Source organism: Eriocheir sinensis, chromosome 11 (assembly GCF_024679095.1).
Source record: "Eriocheir sinensis breed Jianghai 21 chromosome 11, ASM2467909v1, whole genome shotgun sequence".
Classification (NCBI taxonomy): Eukaryota; Metazoa; Arthropoda; class Malacostraca; order Decapoda; family Varunidae; genus Eriocheir; species Eriocheir sinensis.
Genome location: NC_066519.1, coordinates 19,683,928 through 19,701,105, shown reverse-complemented (window position 1 = coordinate 19,701,105; position 17,178 = coordinate 19,683,928). Strand labels below are relative to the sequence as shown.

Genomic DNA, 17,178 nt, shown 5'->3' with positions numbered 1-17,178 from the left:
GCACGTGGGAACCGGTAAGAACCACACATAACCTCGAGTACCCGTGTGATTTGTTATCGTACTTGATCGTTAAAGAGCTGGAGAAGATGAGAGGTGAGCTGAGCGGCGGTGAAGCGAGAGGTAAGGCGTTCACCTGCACAAATGATATACAGTAAGACAAAAGGTATATTTATTTAGTTACCTGGGTATTTAATCGCTTAAGACATAAGAAGAAGAGAGGTAAGTTAATAAGAGACGGTGACAATGAAGGTTAAGCGAGGTGAGGTAAGGCGTTCACCTGCACACATGATAAACAATAAGATGAAAGGTATATTTATTTAGTTACCTGGGTATTTAATCACTGAAGACATGAGAAGAAGAGAAGTAAGATGAGGCCCTGGCAATGAAGGTTAAGCAAGGTGAGGTAAGGCGTTCACCTGCGCACATGATAAACAATAAGATGAAAGGTATATTTATTTAGTTACCTGGGTATTTCATCACTATAGACAAGAGAAGAACAGAAGCAAGTTAAGAGACAGTGACTGGATGGAGGTGAGGCGAGGTGAGGTAAGGCGTTCACCTGAGCATACGGTTAACAGTAAGATGCAAGGTATATTTATTTAGTTACCTGGATATTTAATCACAAAAGACATAAGAAGAAGAGAGGTAAGTTAAGAGACGGTGACAATGAAGGTTAAGCGAGGTGAGGTAAGGCGTTCACCTGGCCACGTGATGAACAGTGTGAGGCGAGGTATATTTGTCAAGTTACCCGTTTCTTTACTCATCTAAGAGCTGAGAAGGAAAAGTAAATTGAGAGGCGCTGACTAATGAAGGAAGGTGAAGCACGATAAGGCATTCACCTGGGCACGTGATGAACAGTGAGGAAAGGTATATATATTTTATTTTTATTTTTTTACAACAAAGGAGACAGCTCAAGGGCACAAAAAAGGAAACAATAATAAAAAAAGCCCGCTACTCACTTTTCTTTAGTTTACTTGTTTATTTGGTCGTTAAAGTGATGAGGAGGAGAAAGGTAAGCTGAAGGGCAGTGACCGAAGCCAGGTGAAGCAAGCATTTACCTGAACACATGCTTAACAGTAAGAGGAAAGGTATATTTGTTTGGTGACCTGGGTATTTAAACATCAAACAGCTGAGTAGCGGAGGAAAGGTGAAGTGAGGGACGGTGACTGAAGGAAGGAAGGAAGAGAAAAAAGAAAGAAAGAGAGGGAAAAGAAGGTTGAAAGGTATAAAGCAGAAGAATGAAAGGGAGAAAGAGAGAAGAATGAAAGAAAGAAAGAGAAAAAGGAGAAAGAGAAACAAATAAAGTAAGAAAGAGAAAGAAAGAAAAAAAAAGTGGAAGAAAGAAACAGAAGAATGGAGAAAAAAAGAAAGGAGAAAGAGGGGAAGAATGAAAGAGAGAGAAAGAAAGGAGAAAGAGAGAGGAAGAATGAAAGAGAAAAACAAAGAAAGGAGAAAGAGAGAAACAAAGAAAGGAGAAAGAGAGATGCAAGGTACATTTGTTAAGATACCTGGTGATACAAGCATTAAGATTTAAGGAGGAAAAAGGTGAACTGAGAGGAGGTGACCAAAAGAAGGTGAGGAAAGGTAAGGTGAAAGGTGAGTTGGGTACATGACTAACAGTAAGACGCAAGGTATATATATTTAGCTACCTGGGTATTTAATCATGAAGAACTGAGGAGGAGGTCAATTTACCCTTTCCCCCACACCTTTCTTCCCCCGTCTCACCACCAACCAAGGCATTCGGTGAGCCACGTGTCAGGTTGGTAGCCCAGGCAGGTGACTAACGGTGGGAGTCACACCTGTCCACACACCTGAGTAATTAACGCGACAGGTGTGCTAAGGTGACTCATCTGCTTATAGAGGCAACCGGTTCGCGCGATGATGAATATATATCTTTTTTTTTGTTTTGTTTATGCTCTCTCTCTCTCTCACCGCAAGTAAAAAGAAACCTAGTGTGTGTGTGTGTGTGTGTGTGTGTGTGTGTGTGTGTGTGTGTGTGTGTGTGTTTTCTAAGCATGCCATGTAAATATTTGCATAACCTTTTTTTTTAACGTGACCTTCATTCTTGAGAGAGAGAGAGAGAGAGAGAGAGAGAGAGAGAGAGAGAGAGAGAGAGAGAGAGAGAGAGAGAGAGAGAGAGAGAGAGAGAGAGAGAGAGAGAGAGAGAGAGAGAGAGAGAGGGGTATACTTCCACCTTTTAATTATAAGAGCAAGCCTTTAGGAAACCACTAAATTAATTATATTGCTCAAGGTAGTAGTAGTAGTAGTAGTAGTAGTAGTAGTAGTAGTAGTAGTAGTAATACAATAATAATAATAATAATAATAATAATAATAATAATAATAATAATAATAATAATAATAATAAAAAATACTTGTAAAAAAACAGTATCGCATTTCTTTTTTTCTGCAACAAAATCTTACGTAAGAAAAAAAAAAAGATAACCTCAATTTTCCTTCCTTCCTCTCACATTTCACAACTTCATTCAACCTCTTTTTTTTCCTTCGCTTCTAAAACCACAAACAAAAAAAATAAAAAGATCGCGGCTGACATAAGGTTTTTTTTTCTTTACATCTCCACCGCAGAAGTTTTTTGTTTGCTTGTTTGTGAGTTTGTGCAATGAATGAGGAAACGCGCGTGTGTGTGTGTGTGTGTGTGTGTGTGTGTGTGTGTGTGTGTGTTCAATTGATGCTAACGGACTGGACTGGTTTCTCTCTCTCTCTCTCTCTCTCTCTCTCTCTCCTCCTGAAGGGGCTTTTAGTACACGCTTTAACAGGCTGTACAGGTTCTGGCGAAGTGCGGCGTAGCATAACTGGGGGGGGGGGGTACTCATCTCCTCCTCCTCCTCCTCCTCCTCGTCTCTTCCTTCCTTCCTACTTTTCCTCTATCTAATTCTATCGATCTTCATCTTTTTTCTCCTTCAGTATTTCTTTGTTTTCCGCATTTCCTTACTTTATTTTTTTCCTCTTTCCTCTCTTTCTTTCAGTTTTCCCTCCTTCCTTTACTTCTCCTCTTCCTTCCTTCTGTTCTTTATTTTCCTTTAGCATTTCACTCGTCCCTCTTTCTCTTCCTTTCTTCTTCCCTTCGTCTCTAATCTATCCTTGTTTCCTTCATCTTTTTCTCTTTCTCCCTTTTTCCCTTTCCCCTTCTCTATGTTCCCCCCTTTCTACTTTCCTGTTATATTTTCCACAAGCCAAGTTCCTCCATTTCTCTATTCCTCTCCCGCTCTCTCTCCATCCCTCTCTTTCTTCACTCATTTTCTTCCAGCCTTCTCTTCCTCCTCTTCACTTCCTCATTTTTTTCCTGCTTCGGTTCTTTCTCATTCAATTCCTCCGCCTTTCTTAATCTACCATAACAGCTGCTTGCTTTTTCCTTTTTTTTCTTTCGTTTACTTCCCTGCTTTAACTGTTATCCCCCCCCCCCCCCCCCCACATCCACACACACACTCGGACCATTCTCTCATCACGTTTTCTTTACCGTTGTTTCAGGTGAGTTACCCCTCCACCTGCTTACCTGCTAATTACATTCCCACGCACACCTGAATCACACACCCACGATCACATATATGTCTTCTCCAACCCTCCGAATCAGTCTTGTAATCCATCATCCGCAATTACACATATGATACACCTGACTTTCCTTCCCTATACGTTCACTCCTATACCTGGCGTTACCTGTGTCTTAATAGTACCGTGGACACACCTGATATGTCTACCTATACTCTCTCTCCCATACCTGTCTCTTATCTATGAATGTCTGTCTTAATATCAAAGTCAAAATACCTGACTTTCCATACCTGTTTTTACCTTTGTCTGTTAATATGAAAGTAGATACACCTGATCTGACTTCCCAAGATATGCCGTGATTTCATTCTGCCTTTTTTATTCTTTTTTTTTCTACTCCATTACTCATTCCAGTTCTTCCTTTTAAATGTTCTTGCGTCACTTCATTGCTTTTTCCTCCCTCTCTTCCTCCTTTCATTCTGGTCATTCCTTTTTAAACCTCCTTCCCTTACTTCATTTCTTTCTGACATTACTTCATTCTAGCTGTCTTCCTCCCTTTTACTCTGTTCATTCTAGTCATTCCTCTTTTACCACCTTCCTCTACGTCATTGTCTCTCCTTTATCTTAATTTCTTCACTCGCTTATTCGTTATGTTCTTTCCTCACTCCTTTCCTTCCTTTCCCCTTTTCTCTCCATTTCCTTACACATCCAACTCCTAACATTCCTCCTTTCCACTCCCTTCCACCTTATAGTCCTCCTTTCTCTTCCACTCCTTCCTCCTCACCTCCACAAACAATCCTCCTTTCCCTTCATCCTTCTCCTACTCCTCCACACTCCCTGCTACGCTCCCTTCCTTCTCATTCCTTCATCTACTTCCTCCCCCTTTGCCTCTTCCCAATCTGCTCCCATCCCTCCCTTTTTTTCTCCTTCCTCCATCTCTTCTCTTCTCCATGCCTTCAGTCGCCTTAAGAAGAAAGAGAAAAGGTCACGGAGGTCAACGGCGAAACAGGTCTTGCTGGGCGTCACGGGTCAGCCTACATAATCAGGATATAGCGGAGAGAAAAGGCGGGTGGACTGCGCGGGTGAAATGCTGCCGGTATGAAGGCGGGAAAGTTAGGTTAGGTTTGGTTTGGTTCTAGTAAGGTTAGGTTTGGTTTGGTTCTAGTAAGGTTAGGTTGGGTTAGGTTCTAGTTAGGTTAAGTTAGGTGAGGTGAGGTAAGGTAAGGTAAAGTACTGTAAGGTAAGACAAGGTAAGGTAAGGTAAGGTGAGATGAAATGAGACGAGGAGGGGAGAGGAGAGAGGAAGGGAGGGAAGGTGAGGTGTGGAGAGAGAGGTTAGGTTAGGTAAGGTAAGGTAAAGTAAGGTAAGGTAAGGTAAGGTGAGATGAAATGAAATGAGAAGAGGAGGGGAGAGGAGAGAGGAAGGGAGGGAAGGTGAGGTGTGGAGAGAGGTTAGGTTAGGTAAGGTAAGGTAAAGTAAAGTAAGGTAAGGTAAGGTGAGATGAAATGAAATGAGACGAGGAGGGGAGAGGAGAGAGGAAGGGAGGGAAGGTGAGGTATGGAGAGAAGGGTTAAGTACTGTACATATAGTTAGGTTAGGTTTGGTTTCGTTCTAGTAAGGTTAAATTAGGTTGGGTTCTGGTTAGGTTAGGTTAAGTTAGGTGAGATGAGGTATAGTTAGATTAGGTTAAGTGCGGTTCGGTATGGTTAGGTTAGATGGGATTAGAATACGAATGAAAGGAAAGGTAAGAGAAAGGATGAAGGAGGAAGAGCGGTAGGCAAGATGTACGTAGGAGAGGGATGGGTAAGAAGGAATGGAAGGGAAAGAAATGAAAGAGAAGGAAAGGAGAGAGGAAGGAGAAGGGAAACCGGGGTAAGAAAGAATGGATGAAAAGTAATGGAAGGGAAAGGAAGGGAAAATAATAAAAGGAAGGATGGAGAGAGAAGATAAAACAAGGAAAGAAGGAAGCATGACAATAAAAGAAATGGAATAAGATGAAAAGAGATAAAGACGTGAAATAAACGAAAACAACAGGAAAAGAAAGTAAGATAAAGGAGAAGGAAGGAGAGAACAGGTGGAGAAAGTGAAGAAATTGCACAGACGGAGGAAAAAAAAGATAAGTAGGAGAGAGAGAGAGAGAGAGAGAGAGAGAGAGAGAGAGAGAGAGAGAGAGAGAGAGAGAGAGAGAGAGAGAGAGAGAGAGAGAGAGAGAGAGAGAGAGAGAGAGGAGGTTAAAGGTAAGAGAAAGGTGAAACACATTAATGAATAAACAACAACAATAGAAAGTGAGAGAGACAGATTGTGAGAAAGCAGGAGGAGGAGGAGGAGGAGGAGGGAGGAGGAGGAGGAGGACGACAACGAGGAACAATTACGGACAATGACAACAGACACAACAACAGCCTCCTCCTTCTCCTCCTCCTCCTCCTCCTCCTCCTCCTCCTCCTCACTTTCCCTCACCTTCACCCTCAAAATCACGACCTCAACCCTTTTAGGAGACGAAAAGAAACGACCATGACCAATAATTACACACACACACACACACACACACACACACACACACACACACATGGGATGGAAAAGGAGGTAAAGGAATGACGAGAGAGAGAGAGAGAGAGAGAGAGAGAGAGAGAGAGAGAGAGAGAGAGAGAGAGAGAGAGAGAGAGAGAGAGAGAATCAAGCAAATAAGAATGGTTAAGAGAGGGAGAGGAGGAAGGAAGATAAGGGTGAGGACGGGAAGGGAGGAAGCGAAGGGGGGGGAGGAAGAGGAGGAAGAGGAGGAGGAGGAGGAGGAGGAAGAGGGGAGCAGGTTTTCCCTTTGTGTCCGCTCAGTTGGGGAGAAAGGGAGGAGAGAGAGAGAGAGAGAGAGAGAGAGAGAGAGAGAAGGGTCAGTGTACGCCGTTCTCTCCTGTCTGACCTATGACCTCTCTTAACATAATAAAATAAAGATAATAATAATAAAATAATAATGAACTCTCTCTCTCTCTCTCTCTCTCTCTCTCTCTCTCTCTCTTCTTTCTTTAGGCGTTCCTTCAAGCACTAGAGAGAAAGAGAAGGAGAGAAAAAGAAAAGGAGAAAGGAAGAAAAATGCGTAACCACAAATCATATATAAATAACCTGTAGTAGTAGTAGTAGTAGAAGTAGTAGTAGTAGTAGTAATAGTAGTAGTAGTAGTAGTAGTAGTAGTAGTAAGGGAACGTGACAGAATGAGTGACTGACTACATGACCGACTGACTGAATGAATGAATGCATGACTGACCAACCAATAGACAGAATGAACAAGCGAGTGTGTGGGTGCGTGCGTGAGAGTGCGTGCCTGCGTGAGTGAGTGCTTGAATAGAGAAAGTGTCAGGAGGAGGAAAAGAAAGCAGGGAAGAGCAGCTCAACGAGGTGTGGGTGCGGGAAAGCTGCTTCCTCTCCTCCTTAAATTATGTTGTTTCCTTTGCCTCCGCGGGGAAAGCCACGCGTGAAACTGTGTGTAATGGGAGAAAACTTGTCCTGCAGGGTTGTGATGGAAGGGAAGGGGAGGGGAGGGAGGGAATGGAAGGGAAGGGGAAAGGAGAGGAGGGGAGAGGAAGGGAGAGGAGAGGAGAGGAGGGAAAGGAACGGGAGAGAAAAATCTGGGTATGAAAGAATGGAAAAGTTAAAGGAAAAGAAATTGACAGAATATGAAGGGAAAGGAAACGAAAGGAAAGGAAGGGAAGGAACGAGGAATAGGGAAGGGAAGGGATAATCTGGGTAGGAAGAAATGGAAAAGGAGGAGGATAGGGAGGGAGAGAAGGCGAGGGGAAGGGAAGGGAAGGGATGATGAGAAAAGAAGAGTATGGAATGGAACGGCAAGTCTGAGTAGGAAGGAATGGGAAAGGAAAAGAGAGAAGGGAAGGGTAAGGAAGGGAAAGGAAAGGAAGGGAAGGGAATGGAAAGGGAAGAAGAGGGAGGGAAAGGAAGGGAAGGGAAGGGAAGGGAAAGGAAGGGAAGGGAAAGGAAAAAAGGGGAGGGGAAGGGAATGAAAGGAAAGGAAATTAATATAAAGGAAAGAAAAGGAAAAGAGGAAGAAAGGAAAGGAAGAGAAGGGAAAGGAAAAGAAGATAGAGAGCTGGATGGGTTGTGTCCTGAGAGTCCTGCCTGGTATCGAACCCGGGCCAACAGATGGATTGTTTGACGTGCTAACCAATGCACCACGAAAATGCTAATCATGGGGAAGACATATAGATAGATAGAGATGGATAGATAGATAGATAGATAGATAGATAGATAGATAGATAGATAGACAGATGAAAAGATATAAAGTGCAAAATATGAATAAAAAATAAAGATAGATAGATAAAGACAGATAGATAGATAGACAGATGAAAAGATATAAAGTGCAAAATATGAATAAAAAATAAAGATAGATAGATAAAGACAGATAGATAGATAGACAGATGAAAAGATATAAAGTGCAAAATATGAATAAAAAATAAAGATAGATAGATAAAGACAGATAGATAGATAGACAGATGAAAAGATATAAAGTGCAAAATATGAATAAAAAATAAAGATAGATAGATAAAGACAGATAGAGATAGACAGATAAATAGATGAAAGGACAAAAATTACGACTTATGTGAACAGGTGGTAAGGAGGAGGAGGAGGAGGAGGAGGAGGAGGAAAATCATAGGCCGTGAAACAACATACCCGCCCTCTTCCTTCTATTTCTCCTCCTCTTCCTTTTCCTCCTAATTAGACTGCGTTAAGAACAATTAAATTTCTTTCACCCAGATACACACACACACACACACACACACACACGTACATGACCTTCACAATAGTAACCTCTAATACCCGTACACATGTAGACTCTCTCTCTCTTCTGTTCTTTTCTCTAGTTTTCCTTTCTTTCCTTTATTTTCCTTTTCTTTTTCCTTTAATTTCCTCCTTTCCTTCTTTTTCTTTTCTTTTCCTTCTCTTTTTTTCCCTTCCTTTCCCTCCTCTTCCCTTCCCTTCTCTTATTTTCCCTCCTCTCTCTCTCTTCGTACATTACATTTTCCTCCAATCCTCTACTATTTCGCACGAGTGAAGGAAGAAGAGGAGGAGGAGGAGGAGGAGGAGGAAGTCAAGCAGAACAGTTTGCAGCTAACCACGACTTCCAAAACCTTTCTTTCCTCTTTCCCTCTTCCTCTTATTGTTTTTGTTCATTGCCTGATCTTCCTCTTCCTTCTCCCCCTCCTCTTCTTGTACTTTCTCTTCCCCAGCCTCGTTTCTCTATCTCTCTCTTACTTCTATGTTCTCACAATCTTCCTTTTTTTCCCTCTTTTCCTCTTCCTCTAGTTTCTCCCTTCTCACGTCTTTCTCTTTACTCGTTTTCCTCTTCTGCCTCTCACCCTACTTTCTTTTATATATTTTTTTTTAAACTTCCTATTCTTTCTCTTCCTCTAACTGTTTTTTCTGTGTATTTCTCTGCTACGATTATATTTTAGCATCATCTCCTCCTCCTCCTCCTCCTCCTCCTCCTCTTCGTCCTCTTCCTACTACTACTACTACTACTCATTTGCTCTCCCTTCATTGTTCCCCTTCCACCCTTCTTGGGGACGCCGCCCCCGCCACACACCGCCGCCGCCGCACCGGTCCCCGCGCACTGGCTGGTCCTTATCCCCCATAACTCACAACTCATGCCGGCTGTTGGACCAAGATGATGAGGATGATGGTGCGGCGGCGCGCCGGCGGGGCGGGGGAGGCCCCACATGATCGCCATCACGCCGCGGCCACTCACGCCTCCCCAACAACCCCACACAACTGTCATCACCACCCCCGGCGCCTCCCCAGCTTCCTCCTCCTTTATAGCCGGCGCATCACCCCTCCCCCCCTCAGCCCTTCCCAAGCCCACCCGTCAGCCCAGTACCCCGAGGGCAGCGGGGCCGGTCGGCGGGCCTCGGGACAGAGGGCACGAGCCTTGCCTAAGCCAGGGCGGCGCTGGTCCCCGTTACCTGCAGCTCCGTGCGGTACTTCTTGCTGAGCGGCTGGTCCGCGGCGTCGCCGAGGAGCACCTCCTGCGGCAGCGACGGGGGCCTGGCCGGGGCGGCACTCTGCGGCATGGAGTACACTGCGGCGTCCACGGGCGTGGGCGTTGGCGTGGGCGTGGTGTGGGCGTGCAGGTCGAGGTGGCCGGGGCGGGCGCCGTACACGTTCTTGATGACCACCTCGGTGCTGAGGGCGTGGCCGAGGTCCGCCAGGAACTTGTGCAGCGGGTCCCTGAAGGGGAAGGATTCTGGGATGGTGCCCCGTACGGCGCCGCGGGGGGCGGCCTCCCCCTCCAGGCTGTCGTCGCCGTCCACCAGGTACTCGGGCAGCGACACGTCGCTGGTGCCCTCACTGCCGCCATCACTCTCGCCCTCCCACGCCGGCGGCCGCGCGAACTTGGGCGGCAGCGGCGGCGCCTCGGTGCAGGAGGAACGGCGCGGGGGCAGCGGCGGTCGGCGTTTGGGCGGCAAGGGGGGCGGGGAGGGGAGCAGGTCAGGCATGACGGTCTCAGGAGGGTCAGGGCTCCAGGGGGGCGAGGAGGTCTGGCTGGAGGGGCGGCGGAGGGCGGCGTCATCGTGGGCGAGGCGCGGCAGGCACAGCGTGGTGGAGCTCCTCGTGAGGGAGAACCTGGAGGAGGTGGAGCAGCCGGAGGAGCGGCGGCGACACAGCCGCTCGTTGCTGCAGGACCTGGACAGCGGCGGGTGGCGCAGGTCCTCCTGGGAGCCCACGGAGTTGCTGCGGGAGAGCGAGAGGCCGCTGTCCACGGAGGCGAGGGACGAGGCGCTGCGGTACTTGACCAGCCGCTGCGCCTCGTTCTCGCGACGCCACTTGAACGAGTCCACGCTGAGACCCCGCTCCAGCGGCGGCGCCCTGACGCGGGGCACCTTGAAGCTCGCCTCGCTCAGGCCCCGCTCGAAGAAGTCACGCTTGTTCTTCACGAAGTCCCGCGGCGCCCCGGTGCGGAGACAGCCGGGGACCGCCGCCGCCACGGCCGCCACCATGCCTGGGCTCCGCAGCCGCCCGTCGCCCGCCACGCTCATGGGCACGCCGCCGCCGGTCACGATTCGCAGCTGTGGTCCGCAACACAAGCAAGGCCTCCGCGCGTCGCACGCGTGTCAGCAGCACTGGCGGCGCGGCGGCACGACGCTCGCCGCCCCCACCTCGCCGGGAACACGGCCGGGGGTAATTTCCCCCCTCCCACCGCAACCACCACCCTTACCGCCGGGAACAGGGCTGCAGGGCGGGGCGGCTCCTCTCCCTGCTCCTCCAACACTACCGTCGACCCCCCTCACAAAGATCCCCGTCCCCTAACACCCGGCATGCAGCGGCGGCGGCGTGATGGCCTTGTACAGGTGTTTGACTGGCCCAAAGGTGACACCTGCCGACACACACACACACACACACACACACACACAGGAGGCAAGGAAGGCAGGAGGAAGGAGGCTGCAGCGGGAGGTGGCGAGGCAGGACAACATCAAGTCACGGTCCGTGGAGGTAGAGATTGACATGAAAAGGAGGGAGGAAGGGAGGAAGTGAGGGAGGGACGGGATAAATGAAAGGCAAGAGAAGGGGAGAGGGGGGGGGGAGGAAAGAAATGAAGAGGGGGGGAGAGGACAGAAGATGCAGGTTAGACGACAATAGAGGAGGAAGAGGAGGAGGAGAAGAAAAGGATATAAAAGGAGAGAGAGAGAGAGAGAGAGAGAGAGAGAGAGAGAGAGAGAGAGAGAGAGAGAGAGAGAGAGAGAGAGAGAGAGAGAGAGAGAGAGAGAGAGAGAGAGAACAAACAGATAGACAGACACACACAGCGAAAAAAGGTGATGGAAGAAAGAAAGGAATAATAAAGGTGGGAGAGAGGAAGGAAGAAGGAAAGAATATAAAAAGAGAAAAAAGAGAGCGAAAGAGTAGGAGACAGAAGGAGAGAAAAGAATCAAATCAAACATATAGGTCGGTTTCCTCCCTCCCCCTCCCCTTTCCTCCATCCTTCCTCTTTCCTCCATTCTCCTTCCCTCCCTCCACCTCAAACCATGGGAGAATGAGTTAAGGGTGGAGAGAGGACGAGTGGCGATGGTGGTGGAAGAGGAGGAGGAGGAGGAGGAGGAGGAGGAGGAGCAGTAAAGATCTTCCCTCGAGCAATGGTCAACATGAGAGGAATGAAGGTGACTTGCTGTACCTCCTCCTCCTCCTCCTCCTCCTCCTCCTCCTCCTCCTCCTCCTCCTCCTCCTCCTCTTCTTGCTGCTTCATCACCCTCATCATCACCTCCCTCAACAGGTGTCTTTGCGGCTCCTTTTGCATACCTGTAAGTGGAGGTGAGTGGCCAGGTAAGGAGAGAGAGAGAGAGAGAGAGAGAGAGAGAGAGAGAGAGAGAGAGAGAGAGAGAGAGAGAGAGAGAGAGAGAGAGAGAGAGAGAGAGAGAGAGAATATGTAGGGGGATGTAAGGAGACGAGATATTATTTAAGTGGAGGAGGAGGAGGAGGAGGAGGAGGAGGAGGAGGAGCCTTATGGGATGAACAAAGCTAAAGATCCAGTTACACGCCTCTTGATTGCTGTGTGTGTGTGTGTGTGTGTGTGTGTGTGTGTGTGTGTGTAGGCGGGTGGAGGTAATTGGGTTAGAAATGCGAGTAACCTTACCGAGGAGACAATTGTGAATAACGACGTGAGAAGAAGAAGAAGAAGAAGAAGAAGAAGAAGAAGAAGAAGAAGAAGAAGAAAAAGAAGAAAAAGAAGAAGAAGAAGAAAAGATAAAAAGAAAGAACAGGAAGAAAGAGAGAAAAAGAAAGAGAGAAATAGAAAGACAAAAAATATAGAGAAAGAAAGAAGGAAGGAAAAAGAAGAAAGAAAAGAAATAAAGAAGTAATAAAAGAAGAAATAAAGAAAAAAGAAGAAAAGAAAGAAAACAAGAAGCAATAACAACAATAACAAGAAAAGTAAATGATGATGATGATGATGATGACAAACAAGAACAGGAGGAGGAAGAGGAGGAGGAGAAGGAGAAGGAGGAGGAGGAGGAGGAGGAGGAGGAAGAGGAGGAGGAGGAGGAGGAGGAATCCACCTGTTGCGTTACGGCACTCCTCCTCCTCCTCCTCCTCCTCCTGTTCCACAAGTTAACGCCGCCGGTCACACACACAGTTTTCCCGCTCACACACACACACACACACACACACACACACACACACACACACACACACACACACACACACACACACAACAGATGGTGGTAGAAAAAAAAACAGAAGAAGAAGAAGAAGAAGAAAAAAAAACAGAGAGAGAGAGAGAGAGAGAGAGAGAGGGGGTAGGGGGTTCAGGGTCGAGGATATAATAGGGGGCAACTCTCCCTCTCTCTCTCCCTTCCTCCCTTTACTCTCACCTGTACTCTCCCTCTAATTACTGTCACGGGCGACCTTACCTTACCTTTCCTCCTCCTCCTCCTCCTCCTCCTGCACCGGAAGCACCTAATACCTAATAGACACACAGCTTCCTCTTACTCTCTCTCTCTCTCTCTCACACACACACTCGATAATCTCATTCATTTTGTTTCTCCTTTATGATTTTTTTTCCTTATATAAATGTTCTAATTCGTTCCTAAATTGATTCGTTCCCTCATTCATTTGTTTATTATTTATTTACATTGTTAAGAAAATATTACAACAACAAAGAAAAAAGGAAAGAAAGAAAGAAAGAAAAAAGGAAGCAAGAAAGAAAGAAAGAGGAGCAAGAAAAGGATCAAAGGAGGAGATAAAGAAGAAGAACAAGAACAAGAACAAGAAGAAAAAACAAAAAACAAGAACGAGAAGAAGAAGAAGAAGAAGAAGAAGAAGAAGAAGACGCAGGCAAAGACGCAGAAAAAATTAAGTAGAAGATGAAGAAAAAAATAAGAAAATGAAGAAAAAGAAAAAGGAAAAAGATAAAGAAGAAGAAGATAAAGAAGAAAAAGAAGAAGAAGCAGAGAAAGAAGACGATCCCACTTATCTCATTAACCCACAAAATATGACCCAAATTTCCTCTACATGATTAAATTCCCACCAATGAGAGGTCTTGTTCTGGGGTCACACGCGCACCCCGCCAAAGCCCGACCTTCCCTGCGTGACCTTTGACCAATTAGTGCCCCGTGACCTCCCCCCTCCCCGCCTGTGACCTCGTTTAGTGCCTCTTCCCTCTGTGACCTCCTCCATTTGTGTTCAGAGACAGCTGGAGGTTAGGTCATTAGCGCTTTTTATACTCGTTTCCTCTCCTCCCTGCATTCTCTTTTCTCTCTCCCTTTTTTCTCTCTCTCCCTTCTCTTATGTTTATCTCGTTTTCCTTCTTTTCATTCAATCATGGTTTCTTTCTTTCTCTCCTTCCTTTTTTTCTTTTTTTTCCTTTCTGCTTATCTTCCTATCTATTGTTCTTTCTCTCTTTTTCCTCTTCTTTCCTCTTTCCACTCGGCTACATTCAGTTTTCCTATCTCCATTCTGTTTATTTTCCTTCTCTCATTTCCTCCTCTTCTTCTTTATTGTTTCCTCTCCCATCTCCTTTATTTTCCTATCTACTGTTCCTTCTCTTTTTCCTTCTTTCTTCTTTCCTCTCTCCACCCAGCTACATTCATTTTCCTATCTCCATTCTGTTTATTTTCCTTCTCTCATTTCCTCCTCTTCTTTATTGTTTCCTCTCCCATCTCCTTTATTTTCCTATCTCCTGTTCCTTCTCTTTTTCCTTCTTTCTTTCCTCTCTCCACCCAGCTACATTCATTTTCCCATCTCCATTCTGTTTATTTTCCTTCTCTCATTTCCTCTTCTTCTTTATTGTTTCCTCTCCCATATCCTTTATTTTCCTATCTACTGTTCCTTCTCTTTTTCCTCTCTCCACCCAGCTACATTCATTTTCCTATCTCCATTCTGTTTATTTTCCTTCTCTCATTTCCTCCTCCTCTTCTTTACTGTTTCCTCTCCCATCTCCTTTATTTTCCTATCTCCTGTTCTTTCTCTTTTCTTTCCTCCCCCTATTCTGTTATATTAATGTTGTGCCCTCCCATCCCTTTCTTCTTTTCCCCTCTGCTCTCCACCCTCCTTTATTTCTCTCCTTTTCTTCAATTACTTTCACTGATCTTTTTCTCTCCCCTCGCTGTCTTCTTCCTTTTATGCTCTCCTACTTTCATCTCCTTTCCTTTCCTGTCTCATTTAATTTCTTCCTATTCTTCTCTCTCTCCTAAGTTTTTTTCTTCTTTCTCTTTTTATTTTGCTACATCCATCTCATTCACTCGATTATCTCCTTTTCTCTTTTCTCTCTCTCATTAATCCTTTCTCTACTTTCCTCTCTTTTCCTTTTAATTTATTTCTAACTTCACTTTACTACGTCTCATTTCTTCTCTGATCTTCCATTTCTTTATTTCTCTAACTCTTTACTTTGTTACATCCATCTCATTTCCTCTCCTATTGCAAGTCTCTGTTTCCTCTCTCTCTCTCTCTCTTAGAAAACCACTGGGGAAGGAGGTCACAGGCATAACATATACTAAATAACAGCATAAGTAATACCATCAAGACACCGCAGGAAAAGCAGGTCACAGACATACAAAATAACCCCATAATCAGCAAGATCACGGAACCACAGATACAGTTGCCTCATCCTAACCTATTATAGAGAGAGAGAGAGAGAGAGAGAGAGAGAGAGAGACTAATAATCTATTCGCACAAGTTTAGATTTGAATAAGACGAGCCTCAGTAATAACACCCTTCATTACCTTGCTGCTTAATGATCTAGCTGTCGACATGGGTTAATTTTTGGGGTAAATATATGTGAACTTGTGGAAAAATTTAGCGAGCGTGAAAGTCGTCCTCTGAAGGTTGAGTTTTGTTTAAGGAATACATTAATAACACTGGGAAAAGTTGTAACAGTAGTAGTAGTAGTAGTAGTAGTAGTAGTAGTAGTAGTAGTAGTAGTAGGAGGAGGAGGAGGAGGAATAATAGTAGTAATAGTTGTAGTAGTAATAATAACCATAGTTTAATAGTAGTAAATTTGAAACACCCCCAAAAAAGTATTATTCATGTAAAAATCATTCTTCCAAGTGCGTCCCTTAAAACAAAAAACAATAAAAACAAACCACCTCTTCCAAGACTGTTATATGCCACCAACTCCACAGCTACACATCAACAAGAGAAACACCTCAACTGTACACATTTACATTTTAATATGGGAGAAACGACAATTATCCCACCATTCCCTCCCTTACCTGTCCCCGCTACACAACTAACGACTTAACAGCACACCTAGGCCTGGGAACGCACCTGTCACCCCATCACACACCTGTTAACACCTGAGGGAAGGACCGTGTGTGTGTGTGTGTGTGTGTGTGTGTGTGTGTGTGTGTGTGTGTGTGTGTGTGTGTGTGTACCTGCCTGATAACCTAACATTCCGTGAGTCCAGGGAGGGTGAGAAAATAACAGTGAATTACCCACCACAGGCTCCTGGCACTAAGAACTATTATAATCATCATCATCATCAGTTACTATTCTTATTATTATTTTCATTCCACTGCAGGACGTAGGCCACTCCAAAACGTTTCTATTTGTTTCTGTTTTTGTCTAGTTTCAAGTTTCAATGCAGTTATTCATATACTTCTTAATCATTTGGTCTAGTTCTTTTTTTTTTTTCTTTTTTACATCAAAGAAAACAGCTCAAGGGCAACAAAAAGTGAAAAAAAAAAGCCTGCTACTCGCCGCTCCCATGAAAGACAAAAGTAAACAGTAGCCAAAAGAGAGGTCAATTTTGGGTGGAGAGGTGTCTTGATACACTCTTCTTGAAAGAGGTGAAGTCATAGGCAGGAGGAAATACAGACGAAGGAAGGCTGTTTCTGAGTTTACCAGTGAAGGGGATGAAAGAATGGAGATGCTGGTTAACTCTTGCATAAGGGGTTTGGACAGTATAGGGATAAGCATGAGTAGAAAGTCGTGTGCAGCGGGGCCGCGGGAGGGGGGGAGGCATGCAGTTAGCAAGTTCAGAAGAGCAGTCAGCATGAAAATCATCCTATACACATTTTTAATCATTCTGTATATTTCTTTATTTTATCACACTGTCTACTGATTGGTCTTTCCCTTGTGTCTTTTTATATCACTTATTTTCCGGTCTTTCACTCTTTTTGTTCACCTGCTCCCCTCTTCTTTTACTTATGTGTGGTGGGGAGTTTTCTGCCCTCAAATGCATTCTCTAGTGAAAAAAGAGAGAAAGAAAGAGAGAGAGTAACAGCCAAACGCAGCACACACTCACCTGGGACAGCCCAAGCCGGTACGAGGAGGAGTCAAGGTCGAGGTGCGTCAGTATGGCCTCCACTGCCGCCCGCTCGTCCAGCACCGGGTTCTGGGAGCGCGCCTCAGCCGGGGCCAGGACAGCGAAGCGGCGGCGGAACTCACTGTACTGAAGGTGCTCTGGGAACCCTTGCTTGTGCAGCCTCAGGGCATCAAGGATCTGGCACCCTCGTAGCTGTGGGGGAAGAAAGACGAGAGATAGATGTTTGGTGATCATTTGGTATTGGGCTTGCAAACACTGAACACAGAAACCATAGATAGATAGATAGATGTTTGATGATAGAGAAATAAAGACAGATAGAGAGACAGACAAACAGATAGTTAATGATAGAGAGACAGATAGATGTTTACTGAGCCTAACCTACATTTGGTATTGGAATTGCAAACATTTAAACACAGAAACC

General features: G+C 45.4%; 1 protein-coding gene across 5 annotated transcripts in view; it reads right to left on the bottom strand.

The window, feature by feature from the left end:
* Positions 1-17,178, bottom strand: part of LOC126997036 (unconventional myosin-XVIIIa-like) — a 258,013-nt gene that overhangs the window by 96,212 nt on the left and 144,623 nt on the right. For all 5 annotated transcript variants that reach the window (XM_050858078.1, XM_050858079.1, XM_050858080.1 and 2 more), the window contains one exon: positions 16,737-16,949. In XM_050858078.1, the coding sequence (XP_050714035.1) occupies positions 16,737-16,949 (213 nt within the window). The remainder of the gene's footprint in view (positions 1-16,736; positions 16,950-17,178) is intronic.